Consider the following 19,860-nt stretch of genomic DNA (forward strand, 5'->3'; position numbering starts at 1 on the left):
TGCACCATACCCGTACTCGTGGGTTTCACCTAAGTGGTAAACGTCTGAGACCTGCATCACTTGGGGCTTTCCTCCCACATTAAGCTGACACGCCGCGATATAACTGGAATACTGTTAAAAGCGGCGTTAAACCCAACTCACTCACTTACTCCACCCAACAGAAGGTTACAACAGAGACCATCTTATGTGGTCCCTGGTTACAATAAATAATTTTGCATTGCAGGTGGTTGAGAGAAGCGTTTTTGACATTTTGTAACGTGGCGACCGGTATGACGTGCACAAGAAGCTTGCATGACACAAGTGGATCATAGTTTGCCCAGAACAATCAAGAGTAAAATAGAAAATAACTGCATGAGTCGATATTTGGCGATATGTCTGATGTAAAGGTCAGTAAAAATCCCATATTGGAATAAAAAATACCCGATCCAGGTTAAGATAGTTATAACCAATGTTATTGCTTTTTAGAGTTATATCCCTTAGCTATACCAGGATGAGCTAGTTGTGCGTTCGACGCCAAGATTCATCCAGATTATGCCTTTCCTCCAACATCCCTAACACTTGTGATATGACTGAAATATATTTTCTTTTGTTTCCAGTACATTTCGTTTTCAATCACAATGGTGATGATATGTATTGGACGTTTCAGAACTGGTCAATTTTACATAGATCGTAGTTAACAAGAAATGGAATATAGAGAAGTTGGTGCATTTTCTCATTTGTTTGGCTAGTAACTCTTGTTTATAATGACACGCCGTGATATGACCTGAATACTGAAAAAAGCCGCGTTAAACTCGACTTACTCTTGTTTCTAATATTTAACAGGGGTCGATGCACTGACCCTCACTCATTCATCTTCCGTATTAATGACTAATTGATGACATTATTCAAAAGGATTACATTGTGCAAACTATACTGCACTTCAGATAAGAATACCGAGATCAGACCTAATGTAACCCTTCTCAGAGACGATAATTTATATATCGAAATGTGAACCTGTGTTGACATGAAGCTTAAAAATTTCATTTTCATGAAAATGTTGAACACAACTATGTCTATGACATCAGTCCGTATCATTCAGTCCCGAATCAAATGTTGAGAGGTATATGAGAGGCATTGCAGGATTCAGTTTGCAGCATTGAATGACTTTCTGTTTCTTTATATTTTCTGAAAAACCTTTTGCCTATAGTATTGCTGCCTTCCACGTCAAAGGTCAAAACGAAAGAAGCACTTTGATTACTATTGAACAACCATTATTTAATTCTTTACAAAATGTATCACACCAGGTGGTGATATTTAGTTAATAGTGAACCTGGCACTATAGTATATGAAAGAATCTGATGGTCCTTAACTTCTTTTGGGTAGTATACCTGATAAGATTGCAAATTGAAAGAGTTGGCTAGATTTAGAAATGGCCGTTTGTTGAATTCCACTTCGTCACGGGATTGAAGTACACGTTGCAGCCATTTCAGTTTCTGGAAGACTTTGGTTGTTATAAACACAACTGATGATCACGTATTCATTTCTCAAACAAAAGCCATAAATGATATGACCTTTATAATTAGGAAATGGCAGTGTGTTGTCTGAATGAGTGTTGATGGGGCATGTTCAATGAGAAATGATTTTGACTTGAACTTGAACGCTCTCATAATATGTGAATATATCTGCACTTCGGTCACCTTATTTGTTGATCTGAGTTGACTGACCGGTTCCTGGTTATTTTATGTGCCAAAGAAAAATCAAAAGATGAGGTTGAATCTACTTTTGGCTTATTAAGCTACAGATTCCTGCAAGATGCACATCATCTACAAGTTGGATCACTTAGAAACATACTGGGCGGTCGGGTAGCCAAGTGGTTAAAGCATTCGCTCGTCACGCCGGCGACCCGGGTTCGATTCCCCACATGGGTATAATTTGTGAAGCCCATTTCTGGTGTCCCAAGTCGTGATATTGCTTGAATATTGCTAAAAGCGGCGAAAAACCATACTCACTAGAAGCATACTTTTGTCAGGCGAGCTACAGTGCTTGCGTCTTACCAGACATCTGAATAATGCATGTAGTTGCAAAATTGTTCTTAATCGTAATGTTCTGTTCTTAAAGAACTGGTCAATATTAACTGCAATCATGATAGTCATTACAAAAGTATATTTTGTCCCTGTGTGTTTGTAATGCTAACGGAAGTGCTGTATTTAATTTGTTACAACATACCGTTTTTGTGCACATTGAGTAATTGTCCAATAAACATGATCCTAAGAAAATGTTCTGTCATTACTTCATTTTTAGAAGCTTGTTGATAAACAGTACAACTCGCCCTCTTCGTCCCATGCTTTTGGTCAACTGGCTCTGTACGTGCTTTTGGGAAGGGTGTAACTTTTGTCTTGAACTGGCATTATTCGTGTGGCATCTTACGTTTACTCAGGACTGAGTGGCTAGTACATAAAACGTCTGCCCGGAGAGCGGGGCTTCGATCCACACCCGGAGTTTAAGGATGATACTTCTTGTTTAACTGCCTGGCGCTCGGCATTAAAGGATTAAAACAAGGACTGGTCGACTCGGAGACAGTATACTGTGTCTGAGTGGGGTATCCATGTTAAACTGCGGCATGATATTTCAGTGTTTGCACCGACTGCTGAAGGTGTTTTGGTCTGTCCCAATATCAAAGAAAGCCGTTGAACGCTTATTTGCCTCTGCGTTATCCTGACTGTAAATTTTCAACCCTGATTTTAAGATTAAACGTAATGCTGTCTTCCTTGTTAACGATGCGATCGTAAAATATACAACTGTTTCTGTCAACGGTGCGATCGTAAAATATACAACTGTTTCTGTTCAGTCCTTGTTTTATCCCCTTAATTCCGAGATAATAGGTATTCAGCAACCCATGCTTGCCGTGACAGGCGACTATGCTTGTCGTAAGAAGTGACTAATGGGATCGGGTGGTCAGGCTCGCTGACTTGGTTGCTACATGATTTCGTATCCCAATTGCGTAGATCGATGCTCATGTCAATCACTGGATTGTCTGGTCCAGACTCGATTATTTACAGACCGCCGTAATATAGCTGGCATATTGCTGTGTGCGGCGTTAAAGAACAAACAAATCATCAGTGAATGCTTTCTGCCTCTTCCGGGGGGACTCCGCCCTGGTTAGGATCCTAGCAGCATGTCCATGGGTTTAGTGAAAGTTATCAACTTCTTCGACCTGCGCCACTTTCGGTTTTCCTTTTACAAGCTGTCACGTCGTGATAAAACTGATCCTGTTCAAAGCAGAGTCGATTATCCGATTCCGACTAGATCTTGATCATGTGTGTATGAATCACTATCAAATAGTGATGATACTAGGAGTTCGAGAAACGATAAGCGTATCCTGCCCCACCGGTGCACCCGCTACAAACACATGCAAAGGCAAATTAATTGTTCACACGAAAAAACACACGGGAATATACGGTACAAGTGAAATTAGGGAATTGCTTTTTGAATGTCTGATCATGTTCATCTTGACTAATATGAAAACAAGGCATGTCGAACTACTACCCCTTGTGTAGAAATAGAGAAAAGCTGAACATACATCCGTGGAAAAAAACCATTTATTAATTATTATCTGTCATATATGTAGTTACAATACTGACAAATTAAAACAAACATAAAAAAGCTCACTCGACATTGACATATGTATTGAGAATGTGTAGAATCAAAACAAATGAAATGTAAAATGAAATAGAACACTAACATCCATGAAGACTTTCCCTTGGTATGTATCTACCGCAGCTCTACATCACGGCTGTACACATAATATGAAAAGCTTCGTCGCAAGTATTACAATTCCATTTGAAAATGTACCAGCTGCTTTCCTAATAAAACGAATTGTCACCATCACTTGGAACCACGTTATTTCAACATTTTAAGTGTTCACATATCTTGTTAATGTCTTGAAGTTACCTGGCCACATCTCTAAGATGTGTTTTTTATTCATAGAAAATAAAGGCAACTGATGATATGGTTACATCCAGACACAAACTTTACATTAAGATCAGAAGCGCAATTGGCCGGAGTAGCGTCTTTATAACAACAGTCTTAATGCTGACGTTGATTTTACAATTGATAAATATGAAATTAGCTTCTCCGCCCTTTTTCCGATACATTTGGCAGTGATATGCAAATTGGACAAGACACTTGACACAAAATATAACGCTGGTATGATGTTTAGGTGAAACTTTGGCGTTGTCGGAACAGTCATATAGAGCCGATAATGTGTTTATTTTCAGAATAGGTATTATACCTAATTTAATTTCTAAATAGAATATGCCCTTTTGATAAGAATAGTGACAGTCAGCCCTTCATAAAGCGTATGTAATTCAGGCAACAGTCAATTTGTGTTTCTGTCAACACAATTAAAACAGGAAGTAGTGTCCCACACATTTAGCTTTTCCGTCTTTCCGAAGAAATGTTACTTTAAGTAGACGTTTTAGTGGACTCGTTCATATATAAAAAGCGTGGCAATTGACCCGTAAACTGGCTGTGCTTATTAGACTTCTTCAAGATGGATCTGGAAAGAACAAAAGGACACAAAACGCGGAGACAAAATAATGTCTTATTACTTTACATTGTGGTGAAAGCTCTGAACTTATTTTCCTCAGGCGAATGAAAACACGAGACAGACCTTTGACACCGAACACAATTGCACAAAGAATTGGTACTATAGCTGGTAAAGTTCGTTTGGTCAGATGATGTGTTCAACCAATCTTCTTGTACTTCCGGGTACACGTCACTCCATTTCCGGTCATAGTCTGAAAGGGAACAAACACATATTGACCAAGGTGTCCATGACCAAGGTGTCCATGATCAAGGTGCCCATACATTTCAGAAACGGCTAGAATACGTTTTAGTTTTAGGAACTAAATTGGTCACGCACATACCATGTTTGTGACAACATTTGACTTAAATAATTGCACTTAAATCCATCATCCCAGTTGTCCTTGACCGTGCTGTAACTGAATAATTAAACACCATTGGCAAAGACGGAACTTGTTTATCGTACTCTTAAAAAATCGAGTTTGTAAATACACGACTCTAGACACATTGATTTAGCTTGAGACAAATGGCATCACGACATTTTAATGACATTGTCATTTTGTATACGCCATTTGTTTTATTTCATGGCCAAATTTGAAAAAGATTCTATTGGATAGTTTCCTGATAAACCAATCAACTTAATCGTCAATTTCGACCAGAATGGGTTATTAGGGACCAGTTCTGAGTGAATGAGTTAAAAAGAAATGACAGCATTATTTCAGCAATATAGCGCCGACCTGTTCTGACCCCCAGGTTTGACAATATACGTTCCTTTCGAAATGCTAAGTATTAACTTACCATGACCAGCTCGTCTCCGGCTACTGTCCTCACGTTCTTGGTCTCAAACCCATCACCCTTCTGTACCTCCACCAAGGTGCCGCCTTCCTCCGTGACAACAACCTGAAACAGCAATCAAATCATCTAGTCATCCGTGACCTCAACCTGAAACAATAGTCATATCATCTAGTCATCCGTGACCTCAACCTGAAACAGCAATCAAATAATCTAGTCATCCGTGACCTCAACCTGAAACAATAGTCATATCATCTAGTCATCCGTGACAACAACCTGAAACAGCAATCAAATCATCTAGTCATCCCTGACAACAACCTGAAACAGCAATCAAATCATCTAGTCATCCGTGACCTCAACCTGAAACAGCAATCAAATCATCTAGTCATCCGTGACCTCAACCTAAAACCATAGTCATGCATTCTAGTCATCCGTGACAACAACCTCAAATATCAATTAAATCATCTAGTCATCCGTGGCAACAGCTGAAACAGCAGACAAATCATCTTGTCATCCGCGACAACAACCTGAAACAGCTATCAAATCATCTAGCAATCTTTGACCTCAGCCACAAACATCAACCTTAGCTTCAAGTCCTCCGTGACAACAACCTGAAACAGCAATCAAATCATCTAGTCATCCGTGACCTCAACCTGAAACAATAGTCATATCATCTAGTCATCCGTGACATCAACCTCAATCATCAACCTAATCTTCCAGTCCTCCTTTACAACAACCTGAAACAGGAAATAATCTTCCAGTCATTCGTAACAACAACGTCAGAAATCAGTCAGATGCATTTCTACATGGCATACCCTAGGGGATATGAACTCATTATCTAGGAAGGGGTTACACTATTCTGAAAATGTGAAAGGCAAGTTGACCTTTCACTTTCCTACATTTAAAAATACAATTTCCCTGTATCTTATAATCCAACAGTTCCATTAATGTCTACGAAATGATACGATGTAATATTTACCTTTTCATTTAAAGAATGCACAGAATACTGGGTCGCGGTCAAGTAGCAGCGATGAACTGACTTGTGCCACCTGTAAATAATGCGGCTCACGGTCGTCGTACAATGATAAGTTTTTGTCCAGACTGTCCACTTATGTCGACCTTAATATTTGTCGCTCGCTGATCTACATGTACCCGTTCCACTGACGACAGAACTAGATGTCCCATGGGATATATCTATAGCCGAATACACCAAGTGATTCGAAATGATTCTGTCCATTAGCCTCGGTAAATTAAGGAGAGTTGTGTAGATAATTAATCTGCGTCTCGGCTGATGCCCCACATCACTCTGACACAGTGACATTTATTCGTTGTGCCGCCACCTTGATACATCTTCCCATCAGTCTGAATACCAATATCCAACACGGAAATTCATCTCACAGGACTTGTACGAACACTTCCTCAATGACTGACGCTACTCTGACACAACACAAAAATCAACCCAAACTCCATATACTCTAACCAAATAGGTCTTATAAACACAGAAAAAGATTGTATACGTTTTGTAAATCATCACATGTTTATGATGTCTTTTCAACCCTACCACGCGAAACCATTGAAATTGGCATTGCTCCAGTCTTAATGTTTTCAAACACGGTCTTGGAATTATTTTCGATTGGCACGAATGAAACGTCTTTGCCTAACCATGTGGTAATGGTGGTAGAACATTACCTTTGCCTGTCCACAAGAGAGGCATCGTCAATTACCAAGTGTGTTATAATATAAATACCCTGAACCCATTCGCTTCATGTCAGTCGTCTCTCGTGTTATTAACTAAGAACAAAATGTCTTCTGCACCAGTGTGTAATTTGATTCGACAGCTTGCTAGTTTTAGCAACTTGTCGTGTCTTTCGAATCGGACCTCTAACGAAACTATGGTGGCACAGGGTATTAAAGATAATGGAGCGAAGATAATACACACTCGATAATGGAGGATGTCAGAAAAGGGCAAAGACAAATCTAATCAGTAATGACGAAAAGGGTTGTGTGGATGTGTGTCTCATGTGTTTTACTTCTATACATACCTTCACTGGCCTGCCATCAAGAGTGGCTGTTGAAAATTCTTCACCCAGATTAAACGTGATCTCCTTCTCTCCGGCGCTGGTGATGGTCTTGAGGGTCCAGGAGGTGCCACTGTTGGAGAGATCCTGCACCAGCTTCGACCCTGCCGACAGAGCACTCTTAGCCTTTTCGATGTTCTCGGGGGTCACACCTGAAATGAGTGAGTGAGTGAGTGTATTAGCACTGATGTAATGATCTTAATTGAATGAGTGAGTTGGGTTTAACGCCGCTTTTAACAGTATTCCAGTTATATCACGGCGTGTCAGCTTAATGTGGGAGGAAAGCCCGAGGTGATGCAGGTCTTAAGCGTTTACCACTTCTGTGAAACTGACAAACCTAGAAACATAAATTGGGGCGAACCGGGATTCGAACCCACAATCATAGGTTTCTGGCGTGTCCAAGGGACGCAACTCTGCACAGCGAATCGCGGCGCCCTAGACGACTGGGCCACTCGTGCCCCCTGTAATGATCTTAAACCTTACGCTAATTATATACTTCTTAGTGACTGAGTGTAGTATATAACAGTCTGACGTACTTTGTCTTAGAAGGGAACTATCATTTCGGTTTATAGGCATGCTACAAATAAATTAATTTTAATGAGCCATTCAATCATATTCTTTCACTCCCATCTGACTCATACATATGCGCCCATTCTAACCTTAATGCGCACAACACGTGATATTGCGCCCATTCTAACCTTAATGCGCACAGCACGCGATATTGTGCGTCTGGTAAATCCCAGTACATAAATAATGTATTTGTGTACCTCAACAACGAGAAGCAGAGCCTAATTATTTCATGAGAAATACGACACAGCATCACAGAACATGTTAAAAAAGCTTCAATGCAAACATACAAACCTGATGTTTATACACTGATATATCTTAAATGTCTTAATAAATTAAACAGATGCTAATATAATCATCTATTATGATGATTGCGTAAATTGTGTGGATCGATGCTCATGATATTAATCACTGGATTGTCTGGTCCAGAGTCGATTATTTACAGACTGCTGTCATTTAGCTGGAATATTGCTGAGTGCGGCGTTAAACAACAAACCAGCCAAACATACTTCAACTCAATACGCCATATCATATCTCACTGTCCTTATTACTTATATACAACTCTACTTTTGGGGGTGGTCGGGTAGCCTAGTGGTTAAAGCGTTCGCTCGACACGCCGAAGACCCGGGTTCGAATCCTGACATAGGTACAATGTGTGAAGCCCATTTCTGGTGTCCCCCGCCGTGATATTGCTGGAATATTGCTAAAAGCGCGTAAAACAATACTCACTCACTCATTTGATTGGGATATTTTTCATATTAAAAATGTTATCCATGATACACAAACATGATTTTTCACGATATTTCAAGTGCACATTTAGACAGAAGGACATATCTGATTACGCCTCACAAAAGACGAGTAGAGGTGAGGTGAAATTGGGTTTAACGTCGCGTCCAAGATTATTGCACTTATATAGCGACGTGCATGCACGTGTATGTGTGTGTGTGGCTGCTTGTACTAGTCCGGACTGATGCCGATTTATAGTGCTAGCTCACTGAGATACCATGCCGCAGTTTAACATGAATACCTCACTCAGACACAGTATACTGACTCCGAGCCGACCAGTCCTTGTTTTAGCCCCTTAATGCCGAGCGCCAGACAGGGTAACAACAAGTACAATCTTTTAACGTCTTTTTGTATGACGCGGCCCGGGATCGAACCCTGGACCTTCCGCTCTCCGGGCGGACGCTCTACCACTAGACCACGGAGGCGGTCAAAGGCGAGTAGAATATAACTTTCAGTTCGGTAGCCCCGCAATGCCACGGATGTTTACACTGAAGTAAAGAGGTAGACACGAGCGGGACGGGATCACCAAGGCTGTGTTTAACACATTAAGTATTATCATGCACAGCATACGACGTATTTACGTTACGTATTCAGTTCTCCCACTGATGGTGTAAATGGGTTTAGCGCTTGATGTACATGTATCAGCCGAGCGATGCCCGGTCACAAACACACAGAACAAAGTCACCCCACCCGTCCTGGCGTCTGTGTCAGAATTTAACATGCAACTTGTCTGGCAATAGGAATCTGAGTTATATGGGATTTCTTCATTATATCCAGTCAAAATAGCTCTGGCATTAAAAATCAATCCAACGCTTGTCTGATGTATTCCATATGTACCCACCCTTGTCTAAACATTCTTCCACGGAGAATGCCATAGAATGACGTTATTCTGCCGTACTCACAGCACGAATTTGCAGACTTGTGTAGAGCGATTGTATATTTATGCATAGGCATACAACCCTATAGAATGCCATGTTTTAATTTTATTTATTTAAATTATGTTATTTGATAAACCTAGACAAAATTGTCATTCGTTATTTAGGTAATAAGAACTAAGTATGTATTTATTGGTTGTTGAAGTTGCTAGTCAACGCCCTTAAACTAAACAGACACGGTGATAGAAAATAAGGCCACAGGATTATTAAACTGTTTCGGTTGAAACGACCTTGTTTCATTAAATAATGAGGATAAATATAATAAATTTACCTTTCACAAAATGAATGTCAGTAAGTAGATATTATATTGGACTGAGTGAGTATTGTTTTACCAAACTGTCATATATTCCGGTTCTATAACGACAGCGAGTAAACAATTGAGTCTGGATCCGGCAGACTGATGGTTGACAGCATGAGCAATGACCCAGGTCACCATAACACACAATCGGCCAGGTCACACAGTGTAACCTTTAGAATTGTATGTTTGTTGTTTAACGCGGCACCAAGCAATAATCAAACTATATGTCGGCGGTCTGTAAATAAACGAGTCTGGACCAGACAATCCAGTGATTGACATCATGAGCATCGATCAACGCAATTAGGATACGATTACATGCATCAACCAAGTCAGCAAACCTGACCACCCGATCTTTGTGGCCTCTTACGGCAAGCACGGGTTGCTGAAGACCTATTCTGGGTCGTAACCATAGGTGGAACATGTGACACACATTCAGTACTGAGGACGTATTCTACTTATGGGGTTATAATTAAAGTATTAAGAAAGGCAGAGACCCTTTAGGTAGTCATTTACAGATCACATTCCCCTCAATACATGACTAGAACATTGAAAACAATTGCAAATGAAAGCGATGGCGATTCGGACAAACAAATAAGTATTTTTTCGTATTATACATGCAAAAACATGGGCGTCATGGACAAGCGTATCTTTCATCAGTAGATAGTGCCAACGTGTCTGTATGTTGGGTTGTTTTGTTAAAGGTCTAAATACAAATGCTTGAGGTGTTATCTAGACAGAATGTTTTTGCCGACTGATCGATGTTAGAATATTGTTTTTGTATTCTCATTCGAGAACTGAGGTTTTATGTTTTTCAACCCTACTTCAAGTGCGAAGGCTTGAAGCTTTGAATTTTGTTTACAAAATATGATATCGCATCAGACAGAAAGCCTAACGGTTCTTTCCTTGTTATAAACAGAATGATATCTCAACGGAGTGGGTGTATTGCTCTTCAAAAGAGCTGGAATCTGTCTGTATCATTGCATGAAAAAACAGACACATGCATCCCGGAATTGAAGGGAAATTAAGCAATCTGAACGTGGAACAGTTCTTTGAAGTTTAGAAGACTCGGAAATTGGGACATCAGCGTACATTAGGGTAAAGCCTCGCGATGCTAGGCAGTGACGAGGGGTGAAACTAGCTACAACAGAATACAGGCAGGTCAACAGAGAGAAACCTCGCACACTCGTAGTCTTTTCTGTTTGCAGCCTTCAGGATATGCCGTGCATCTTGTAGAATCTGCGGTGTACTCTTGAAAACATGGGTCAAAATTATCTCTATCTTTTAATAAGTAAATAAATATATTTCTGAAAAAAACATGTTACTGAAACTTACATTCAAATATGTTTATATACGATGTATGAATTTATTCTAGTGACTGCGTTTCTCTGAATCTCCTGGACACTTGTAGCCACATCTGGATGTACATACTGACATCATACATTCTACATCCCGATCCCAGGGTAATTTCCTTAATGGTAGACGTGCCGAATGTAAATAGTCAGATGAACTCCTATCAGGGTGTTTACATAAGCACTTTTCTCCACTCACGGCGGCTACTATCGGTAGACCAGGGCATGTAAGGTACATTGATTTGTGGGTGAAGGTTTCAATGAAGAACGTTTCTTTCTTGTTAGAAGGGGCACAGCTTGCCCAGTCGTCTAAGACCACCACCCCCTCCCCAAATTTGCTGTGCAGAGCTGCTCTTGGGCACGCCAGAAACTAATGGTCGTGGGTTCGAATCAGGTTTGTCAGCACCATACCCGTGCTCGTAGGTTTCACCGAGGTGGTAAACGTCTGATACCTGCATCACTTCAGGCTTCCTCCCACATCAAGCTGCCCCGCCGTGATATAACAGGAATGGTGTTAATATTGTTCAGCGGCGTTAAAGTCACCCACTCACTCACTGACATATCCTTAATTTACCGTACATGTTTATATGAGAAACATACCTTCAAATAAGGGAGGACATATCGAAACCCACAGTGAATGTTAATGTCAAACACTGTTGTAATTAATCAACTGGGATTATTCCACAGCAAAGTCTCCCGTGATAAGCTGATCAGTGGTGCTTCACAATGTTGTGAGTGAGTTCTCAATCGATACAATTCATTTCCCCCACGAACCACATCATACTAAGTGGTCATAACTTCTGATGACAATCCGGGGTTATTAGATTATTGTCTAATTTACAAAATCTCATTCTAGGTCAAAAGTAGGATTTCAGTACAAATCAAATCTTTAATATGATGTGAGTGAGTCACTATGGTTTTACGCCGCATTTAGCAGCAGTCCAGAAATATAACGACGAGTGACACCAGAAATGGGCTTCACAGTTTTCTCATGAGCGGAATTATCGAACCCAAGTCTTTGGCGTGACGAGCAAACACTTTAACCAATAGGCTACACCACGGCGCGTAATGTGATACGTAAATCACTCACAGCCAAATGTCTAAAAATGATGTTATTCAGTATACAGAAGCAATGCTTACATTATCAGTTTTCGCGAACACCTGTTATGATCACTATTAGAGAGTGATTCATAAAGACGTGCTTATGAAATAGTCGGAATCGTACATTAGAGTCTGCTTTTAGCCGAGATTTCTTATGATTATGGAAAGGGCTCTGTAACACTGCTATAGATTGGCATACAATCTTAGTAATTGTCTTAATGGCTTATTATTATTGCATTTGATTGTCAGTCACTGAGAGAGGTTAAACGACCCGCTGGTGTACTGTGTAATCTTAGGCACGATGTGATGACCACCCGGGTCACAGCCGTGAGTCGTTCATACCAACACATGGATAGAGAAATCTGCATTATGTATCAACGTAATCCAACATTGATGACGCCAGGTGTTCACGAAACGGGCGCTTACAAGAATAGCAACGTTTCGTCAAACAGCCGCATGCTGTAGTGTTTGAAATTAAGGGGTGGGGGAAAGTCCTTGGGTTATGCTCCTATAATTGCCCCCCCACCCCCATTCCCTTAATTTCAAACACTGTGTTGTAACATTTGCTAACAAAGAGAATATAATGTCTGTTCGTAAGTGAAAAGTGTTTCATATTTCTAAATCTAGCATGAAATGACGTGTCATCAACTTAATGTAAACTGCATACCACATCCAGATGTAACGGGGACATCTAGGATCCATCCAATCGTAGAATTTACTGATGTTTTCGAACAAAGGACATAGTAAAGATACAAAGGGAAGTGCCTGAGCCTATTGACTTTTAAGAAACTCACCGTGTGCCCTCATGCATGCACGTGTTAATGATTTATTATTTAACGGTGATCGATGCAGGCTGCCACAGAAATAGTCCCACGGCACCAATCAAACCATTGTCAGTTCTAGCGATCTATTCCCATCGTGTCAATCAAATCATTGTCAATATCATGTTCAATTTTACTCAAGCCGTACTGATTCGGAGTTTATAACATGGCTTGGTGTGAGATAATCCCAGCGGGATAGCGTCAATATATTCAATATTAATCCAGAACCGGTCTTTACAATCAGCGAACAATGCCGAGTCTCCAGTGACTCGGAACTTTCCGAAATAAGATGCGGATTCACATCATTACCGACTTGTTTAAACTGGAATGATTTCAAACCTGAGTCACACACGTTTACAGCTAGTATGAGTAGTCAAGAAATGTAGACACGTCTTTACTTGGTTTACTAAAGAGTTAGCTGTGCAAACTGTATAGATGGCAATATATGTATTTAAGAAATAAACGAGTGGGAATGGTTTATCGTACAATAAAACACTGCAGGGAGAATAAACCGTAAGGGTGCAGTGCCCACTGCCTGCTGCGCCCCCTCATGGTTTATTCTCCCTGCAGTGTGTTATTGTACGATAAACCACTCCCACTCGTCCTGTATGTCTTATGTGAGATACCAACATTATGTACAATCTCTTTATAGGATGTTGATTAAATGTACAAGATTTAAAAATATTCACCCAAATTTTAATAATGATGACTTTCTGAACGGAATCTGACCTAAATCATGATGATAACTGAGCATGATAATTATGCTTGTGGCTATGAGCTATATATCAGTAGCATCTTAAGAAAATGTGAGAAAGAGTTCTTATTAAGTATGAAAGGTACTGGAGGATATTATGAATCTGGTTGACTAAACGAACTATAACAGTATATCATTGTTTTTCCGTCAGTATAACAATGAACAGTTTGTAAAGAATACCTACGTAACAAAATGTCTGAAATATATTTTTAAAATACATTTTTATGCAAATTCCTCATTCCAATACGAAATTTAATAGTGCATTTCAATATGCCAAGAAATCCATTTACTTTCATATCATATGGAACATTTCAAATGTGTTATCTACTTAGGAAATAACTGATACTGCAAATATGTAATTCATAAATCATGATGATAATGGGTACATGGGTACAATGTGTGAAGCCCATTTCTGGTGTCCCCCGCCGTGATATTGCTGGAATATTTCTCAAAGCGGCGTAAAACCATACCCACTCACTAAACTAAAGGGGAGGTAACTCAAGTGTATCATGCATTCCGTCTTTAGCTCGGTAAAAAAACTGCTACAACCCTGTATATTGATCAGACCACTTCACTTAACAACACCCAGGAAAAGAATTCAAAGACCATGCATTGCCTGGTACGGAACCGCACCCAATGCCACTCGTTATCAAATACCTTGTACTTGTTTCTTTGTCTGTTGTCAAATACTGCATCAACCTTCGTTATGGATCGTGCATTTGAGGACGAGTTGGACACAGGGCGATGCGTGCAAGTCAAATGGGGGAATTAATAACTACGATAAGAAGAGGAACTAAGAATTGAAGGGCTTTTTCACATCGGATTAAATTTAATGTCACACTTAACAACCTGAGGTTTATTTAAGCAGTTAATGCGCTCACACATAATAACATCTACTTAAGAAACTAAACTCAATAATCATCCAATTTCATCAGCGTGAAAAACTCTGTAGTTGTCCATATACATCAATAATCATTCCTATCACCTACAATAAACTACGGTTATTACGAACTCAAAGGGACCACTTATTTTAGTTCGTTTTAACCGTAGTTCGTTATAAGCATATATACATCATATATACACTACAAAATAAGTTCGTTATATCGGTCAGTTCGTTTTAAGCGTGTTCGTTATAACCCTAGTTTACTGTACTTATTTCTGGGTACAAAACTTGCAAGAACACACACCGCGCTTTATTTGCATTCAAGCATTTAAATATCTCATAGTCCGATAAGAAAACGTCGTTTCAATGTTAATGAAATGTAAAAGAGCCTAAACTACAAGAGTTTCGGAACAACTGATTTACAATCGACTGTCTCCATTCGATGAAAGAAGACAGAGCTAACATAATTGCCGAGTTCTATTGATCATATCCCACTACATTCATTTAGGGGCTCAAACTGAGGGCCTTGTCATATTACACAAGGCTGGTAGTGAGTGGATTACCATGTTTACACATTAGAAACCATGTTATTAGCTAATGGACCTGGGGAAGAGATGAAATTAGTATAGGAGAACGAGATAATTATTTTGACTTCTTGACCACTGAAGACAACTTGCATGTATTGTTCCCCCTAATGAACGTCATGGTCTTCAGAAGCTGGAAAAGGAGGTGATTGTTTTGAAATTGCTGAAGTTTAAGACACGTCGTTGTTGTCTAATAAAAGCGACATAACTGTTTCCATATTCATAAGAAATCTTTGCCCAAAACAGAGTCAATTGTAAACAAAACTAGAGTATAAAGGGATCGGAAAAAGAGAACAATTTAGATAAATAGTCACAATATCTAGTAGTAGTGGTGTAAAGATAAAATTTAATTTCATCCTATCAAAGTTAAACTTTAACTCACTAGTTTAGACTACATGTAGAGTAAACTGCGGTTATAACGAACTGGCGGATATAACGAACTGTTTTTGTCTCGACCATTTGCTGTATATATGCTGTAGATATGTTTATAACGAACTATGGTAATAACGAACTAAATTACTGGTCTCTCTGAGTTCGTTATAACCGTAGTTTACTGTATTTAAGTTTTCTCACAGAGAGTAGACTTCTGGCATTGAAACATGTCACTATCAGGTGTTGTTGTAGCCATGTATCAGTTCCTGCCTTTTTCAACTCATACGATTTATTGTAATACAATCTCATTGTTTGTTGAATAACTTACACAGCGCAAGACTGTAGATAGGCTAACACAAGAGGCCATATTAATGGTCTCTGCTAACACTTACATATTGAAAATATATAATTTCAATAGAAACCAGCAACATTTACATTTAAAGTGAAAAGGAGAAAAGACGACTTGCTTCATTTAGGGGCATAGCATTACATTTCATTTAGGGCTGAGGGGAAGGGGAAATAATATGGTTCAGGGAGTGTGATACAATTTTGACTGCAGACAACAGAGTTCCATTTTCAAAGCGACGTACTTTATTAAGCCAATAAGGGGCGGTGGGTTAGCATAGACTCGAAAGATTTGCTCGCCACGTTGAAAGTCAAATGTTCTGTTCCCCTCGTGGTTACGTGTGAAATCCATTCTAAGTGTCCCAAATTGTGATATGGCTGTAATATTCCTAATAGCCTCGTGTAACAATACCCACTAAATAAAACAGTAATGTTATCAGATCACCATGGCATTGTGATACTATAAATACCTATTCAGGTAGGTAAGTGAAGTTCTTATTCACGTTCAACGTCAAGAAGCACAATATCTGTCATGGACCGAGTTCGTATCATTCCGGATCAAGCCTCCTTGCGGTTTACGGAAACACGCGAACCATGAGACCAGTATACCGTAGTCGCTTTGAGCGGGTTGAGTATGTCGTAAATATGCGATATTGTGCTGCAACTGAACGGAAACTGTTTTAAATAACTAATTGGTGTTACTGTATGCCGGGATCATGTCTCAGGATGACGCAGCAACGTGAACACACTCGTAGAAAAGGACGGAGATTAATTTATACATAACTGATGAGTTAGCCCGTCTAAGCGGAACTAGATATAACCTAATAGGGTAATTGGAAACAGTGCTAAATCAGATAGGAATTCTCAAATAATGAAACTGATTCGGTAGCAGAAAAAACGGCTATCTATAAACCATGCAAATCATGTGATCTCATTCCGCAAGGGAAATCTAAACAGAAGTTATAATTCTAATTGCTTTGGTTAGTTTTCCAAATGGCTCTCCAACTAGATATATGGTGAAAAGTGTGATTAAGCCATAAACTGGTGTGAACAGATGAGCCTTGATACACGATAACGACTCTCCCAAACTGTTTCCCCGGGGCGATCGGTATCTCCCCGACCCACTTCGGAATGTGATGTCGTAAAAAGCAGAACTCTCCAAGGAGTTTTTACAATCCTGTTTTGCCTAATATGAGTAGTCACTGAATTTCACAAACGTTTGAATACGACTAAAAAACTGGACAAAACAGCTTGCATTACATATGTTTCAAAGCAATCACAACTTGGAATTAGAATTTCGAAAGATCTTTCTTGATTTTATGATAAATGATTACATATATCAAACAGACTGTCTCAAACTACCGAATCCAATGCTGTAAACCAAAGATTCCAGATCTGTGCAAGGAATTCTTTCAATTCCTGGAATTAAGGCTATTTTCGAATAGAAGGTTTTAAATGACTCGACGATTCATGTCATTACTTTGCATGTTTTGAGTGTTTTGCCCTCTCGCGGAGGTAATCAATACAGATGTGACAGGATAGTTGTTTTACTGAAAGACATGTCCACACAGCGGTTTCACTCCACCTCCTGACATAAGTAGTTACAAAATATATCAAATATTAAATGAGCAATGTGAGAAAGAGTATAGAAACAAGAACAGAATCTATCGAATATTAAATGAGCAATGTGAGAAAGAGCATAGAAACAAGAACAGAATCTCTGCAAATGGATGGTGGTCATGCATGGCGAGATATTTCAATCCATCAGCTCGACCAAGTGTTTTGGCATTCAGATTGTTTATATGACTTGACAAGCTAAAGGTTGTCATCACAATAGTTGACTGTGGCGAAAAACATGCTATTACTCACTCACTGTCCTCAGACCAATGACTAACCATTGCAGGACAACATGTTACATATATCGCAATGACAGGAGCATATTGATGCCATCTGTATGGATACATATTTACATAGATTAATGAACTTTGGTCAGTGCGTGTAAAAATAAAGTTTTTTCCTGTCGTCTTGCAGTTGTCCATCAAACATTTAAGATACAATTTGTATACTGCGGGAAGGACCGGGGAAATAAACTCCGGCGCTGTTGTTACTGTACTGGAGAAGGATACAGTTATTTGCCATTTCTGTATCTCTATAATATTTTGAATCAATATCATACAGACAAGGGTGTATCTAATATTATTAATTCTTCGTTGATTTGTGTTTTCGGCTCCTGAGAGTATATTTGTTTAACCACGTGCTGTCCCAACCACCGGAAATGACATGACTAGAAGGGGATCTCTTCTAGAATGGGGCAGCAAGCAGTAAATCGCTTTTTTTGCGGCTCAAACAAATTAATTTCGACGTGCTGCGTTAATTAGAGTTGATTGTCTTGTAACATCAGGATCAACTGTTTCACTGTTGACGCGCTGCGCTGTGTGCGGAGACCTTTTGACAATCGTAAATCCAATACTTTAGCATAGGCTTGCGACAGTCGTAGCACAAATATAGCTTTGTGGGCTAAAGTAGGTGAAACATTCCTTTTAGTTTACCAACTAACAAGTGAGACAGCCTCATAAAATACAGAATGTGTTATCATGAAGAAATAAAGTTTACCGCCCCGCAGATTAACAGCTTCTAATTTCACTCTCATCTGGCATGTACTGCTTTTTTCACAAGTAAATAGACACTCTAGTAATCTCGTAGCACGGTGTATCACTACCATTCCGCAGAGATAACATCGTGGTTGAAAATTTAACGCCTTAAAAGGTTTAGCTGATGTTACCGTACCATAAACACTTTTCAAATATCGAGTACATATTGCCAATATGTGTGCACTGATATTTCAGTTGAGCTAAATCTCGAATATAAGCTGATAGTTGTGTTTAGTTACTGAATTCATAATTGAGCTAATACAAACCGTTAAGTGGGCACCAATACTTCAGGTACTAAGGGGGGCACGAGTGGCCCAGTCGTCTAAAGCGCCGCGATTCGCTGTGCAGAGTTGTATCCCTTGGGCACGCCAGAAACCTATGATTGTGGGTTCGAATCCCGGTTCGCCCCGATTATGTTTCTAGGTTTATCAGCACCATGCCCGTGCTCGTGGGTTTCACCAAAGTGGTAAACGTCTGAAACCTGCATCACTTCGGGCTTTCCTCCCACATTAAGCTGACACGCCGCGATATAACTGGAATACTGTTAAAAGCGGTGTTAAACCCAACTCACTCCCTCACTCAGGTACTTAGAGTAATCATATGAAGGTTGGTTCACTGTTCCTTTACTCTCTACAGCAAATATGTGAACAACGATGGCTGGACTTTCAATGTTACAATGTCTACAGGTTATAAATTGTTGACCATCTCTATCCGTTCCAATCCCCATCCGACTGAGTCATCATGGCTATCTGAAGTGTAGTGTTCCTACACGCTTCTAGTGACTTCTTAATAATTTAAATCGTCCCTTTAAATCCAAAATACAGGGTGTACTACTGTTAATGAAAACTGGGCGTTGTCAAGGAACATTCTATTGAAACATCATCAGATATAATCATTAACAATCCTACAAAGTATCCATGATGCGTGACATCAGGTGTATATTAGGTAATGATTTTAGTTTTGCGCCATATCCGATCCTAG

At 39.6% G+C, this 19,860-nt stretch overlaps 1 protein-coding gene across 2 annotated transcripts in view; it reads right to left on the reverse strand.

Annotated features, from left to right (window-relative positions):
- Window positions 1–3,562: 3,562 nt before the first annotated feature.
- Window positions 3,563–19,860, reverse strand: part of LOC124138651 (fatty acid-binding protein, heart-like) — a 58,092-nt gene continuing 41,794 nt past the window's right edge. For both annotated transcript variants that reach the window (XM_046505391.2, XM_046505390.2), the window contains exons 2-4: window positions 7,398–7,585; window positions 5,362–5,463; window positions 3,563–4,778 (exon numbers count right to left, since the gene is read on the reverse strand). In XM_046505391.2, coding sequence (XP_046361347.1) covers window positions 4,725–4,778; window positions 5,362–5,463; window positions 7,398–7,585 — 344 coding nt within the window. In that variant the 3' untranslated portion in view covers window positions 3,563–4,724. The remainder of the gene's footprint in view (window positions 4,779–5,361; window positions 5,464–7,397; window positions 7,586–19,860) is intronic.

This window comes from Haliotis rufescens, unplaced genomic scaffold, assembly GCF_023055435.1.
Source record: "Haliotis rufescens isolate VD_foot unplaced genomic scaffold, xgHalRufe1.0.p SCAF_15, whole genome shotgun sequence".
NCBI classification, from domain to species: domain Eukaryota; kingdom Metazoa; phylum Mollusca; class Gastropoda; order Lepetellida; family Haliotidae; genus Haliotis; species Haliotis rufescens.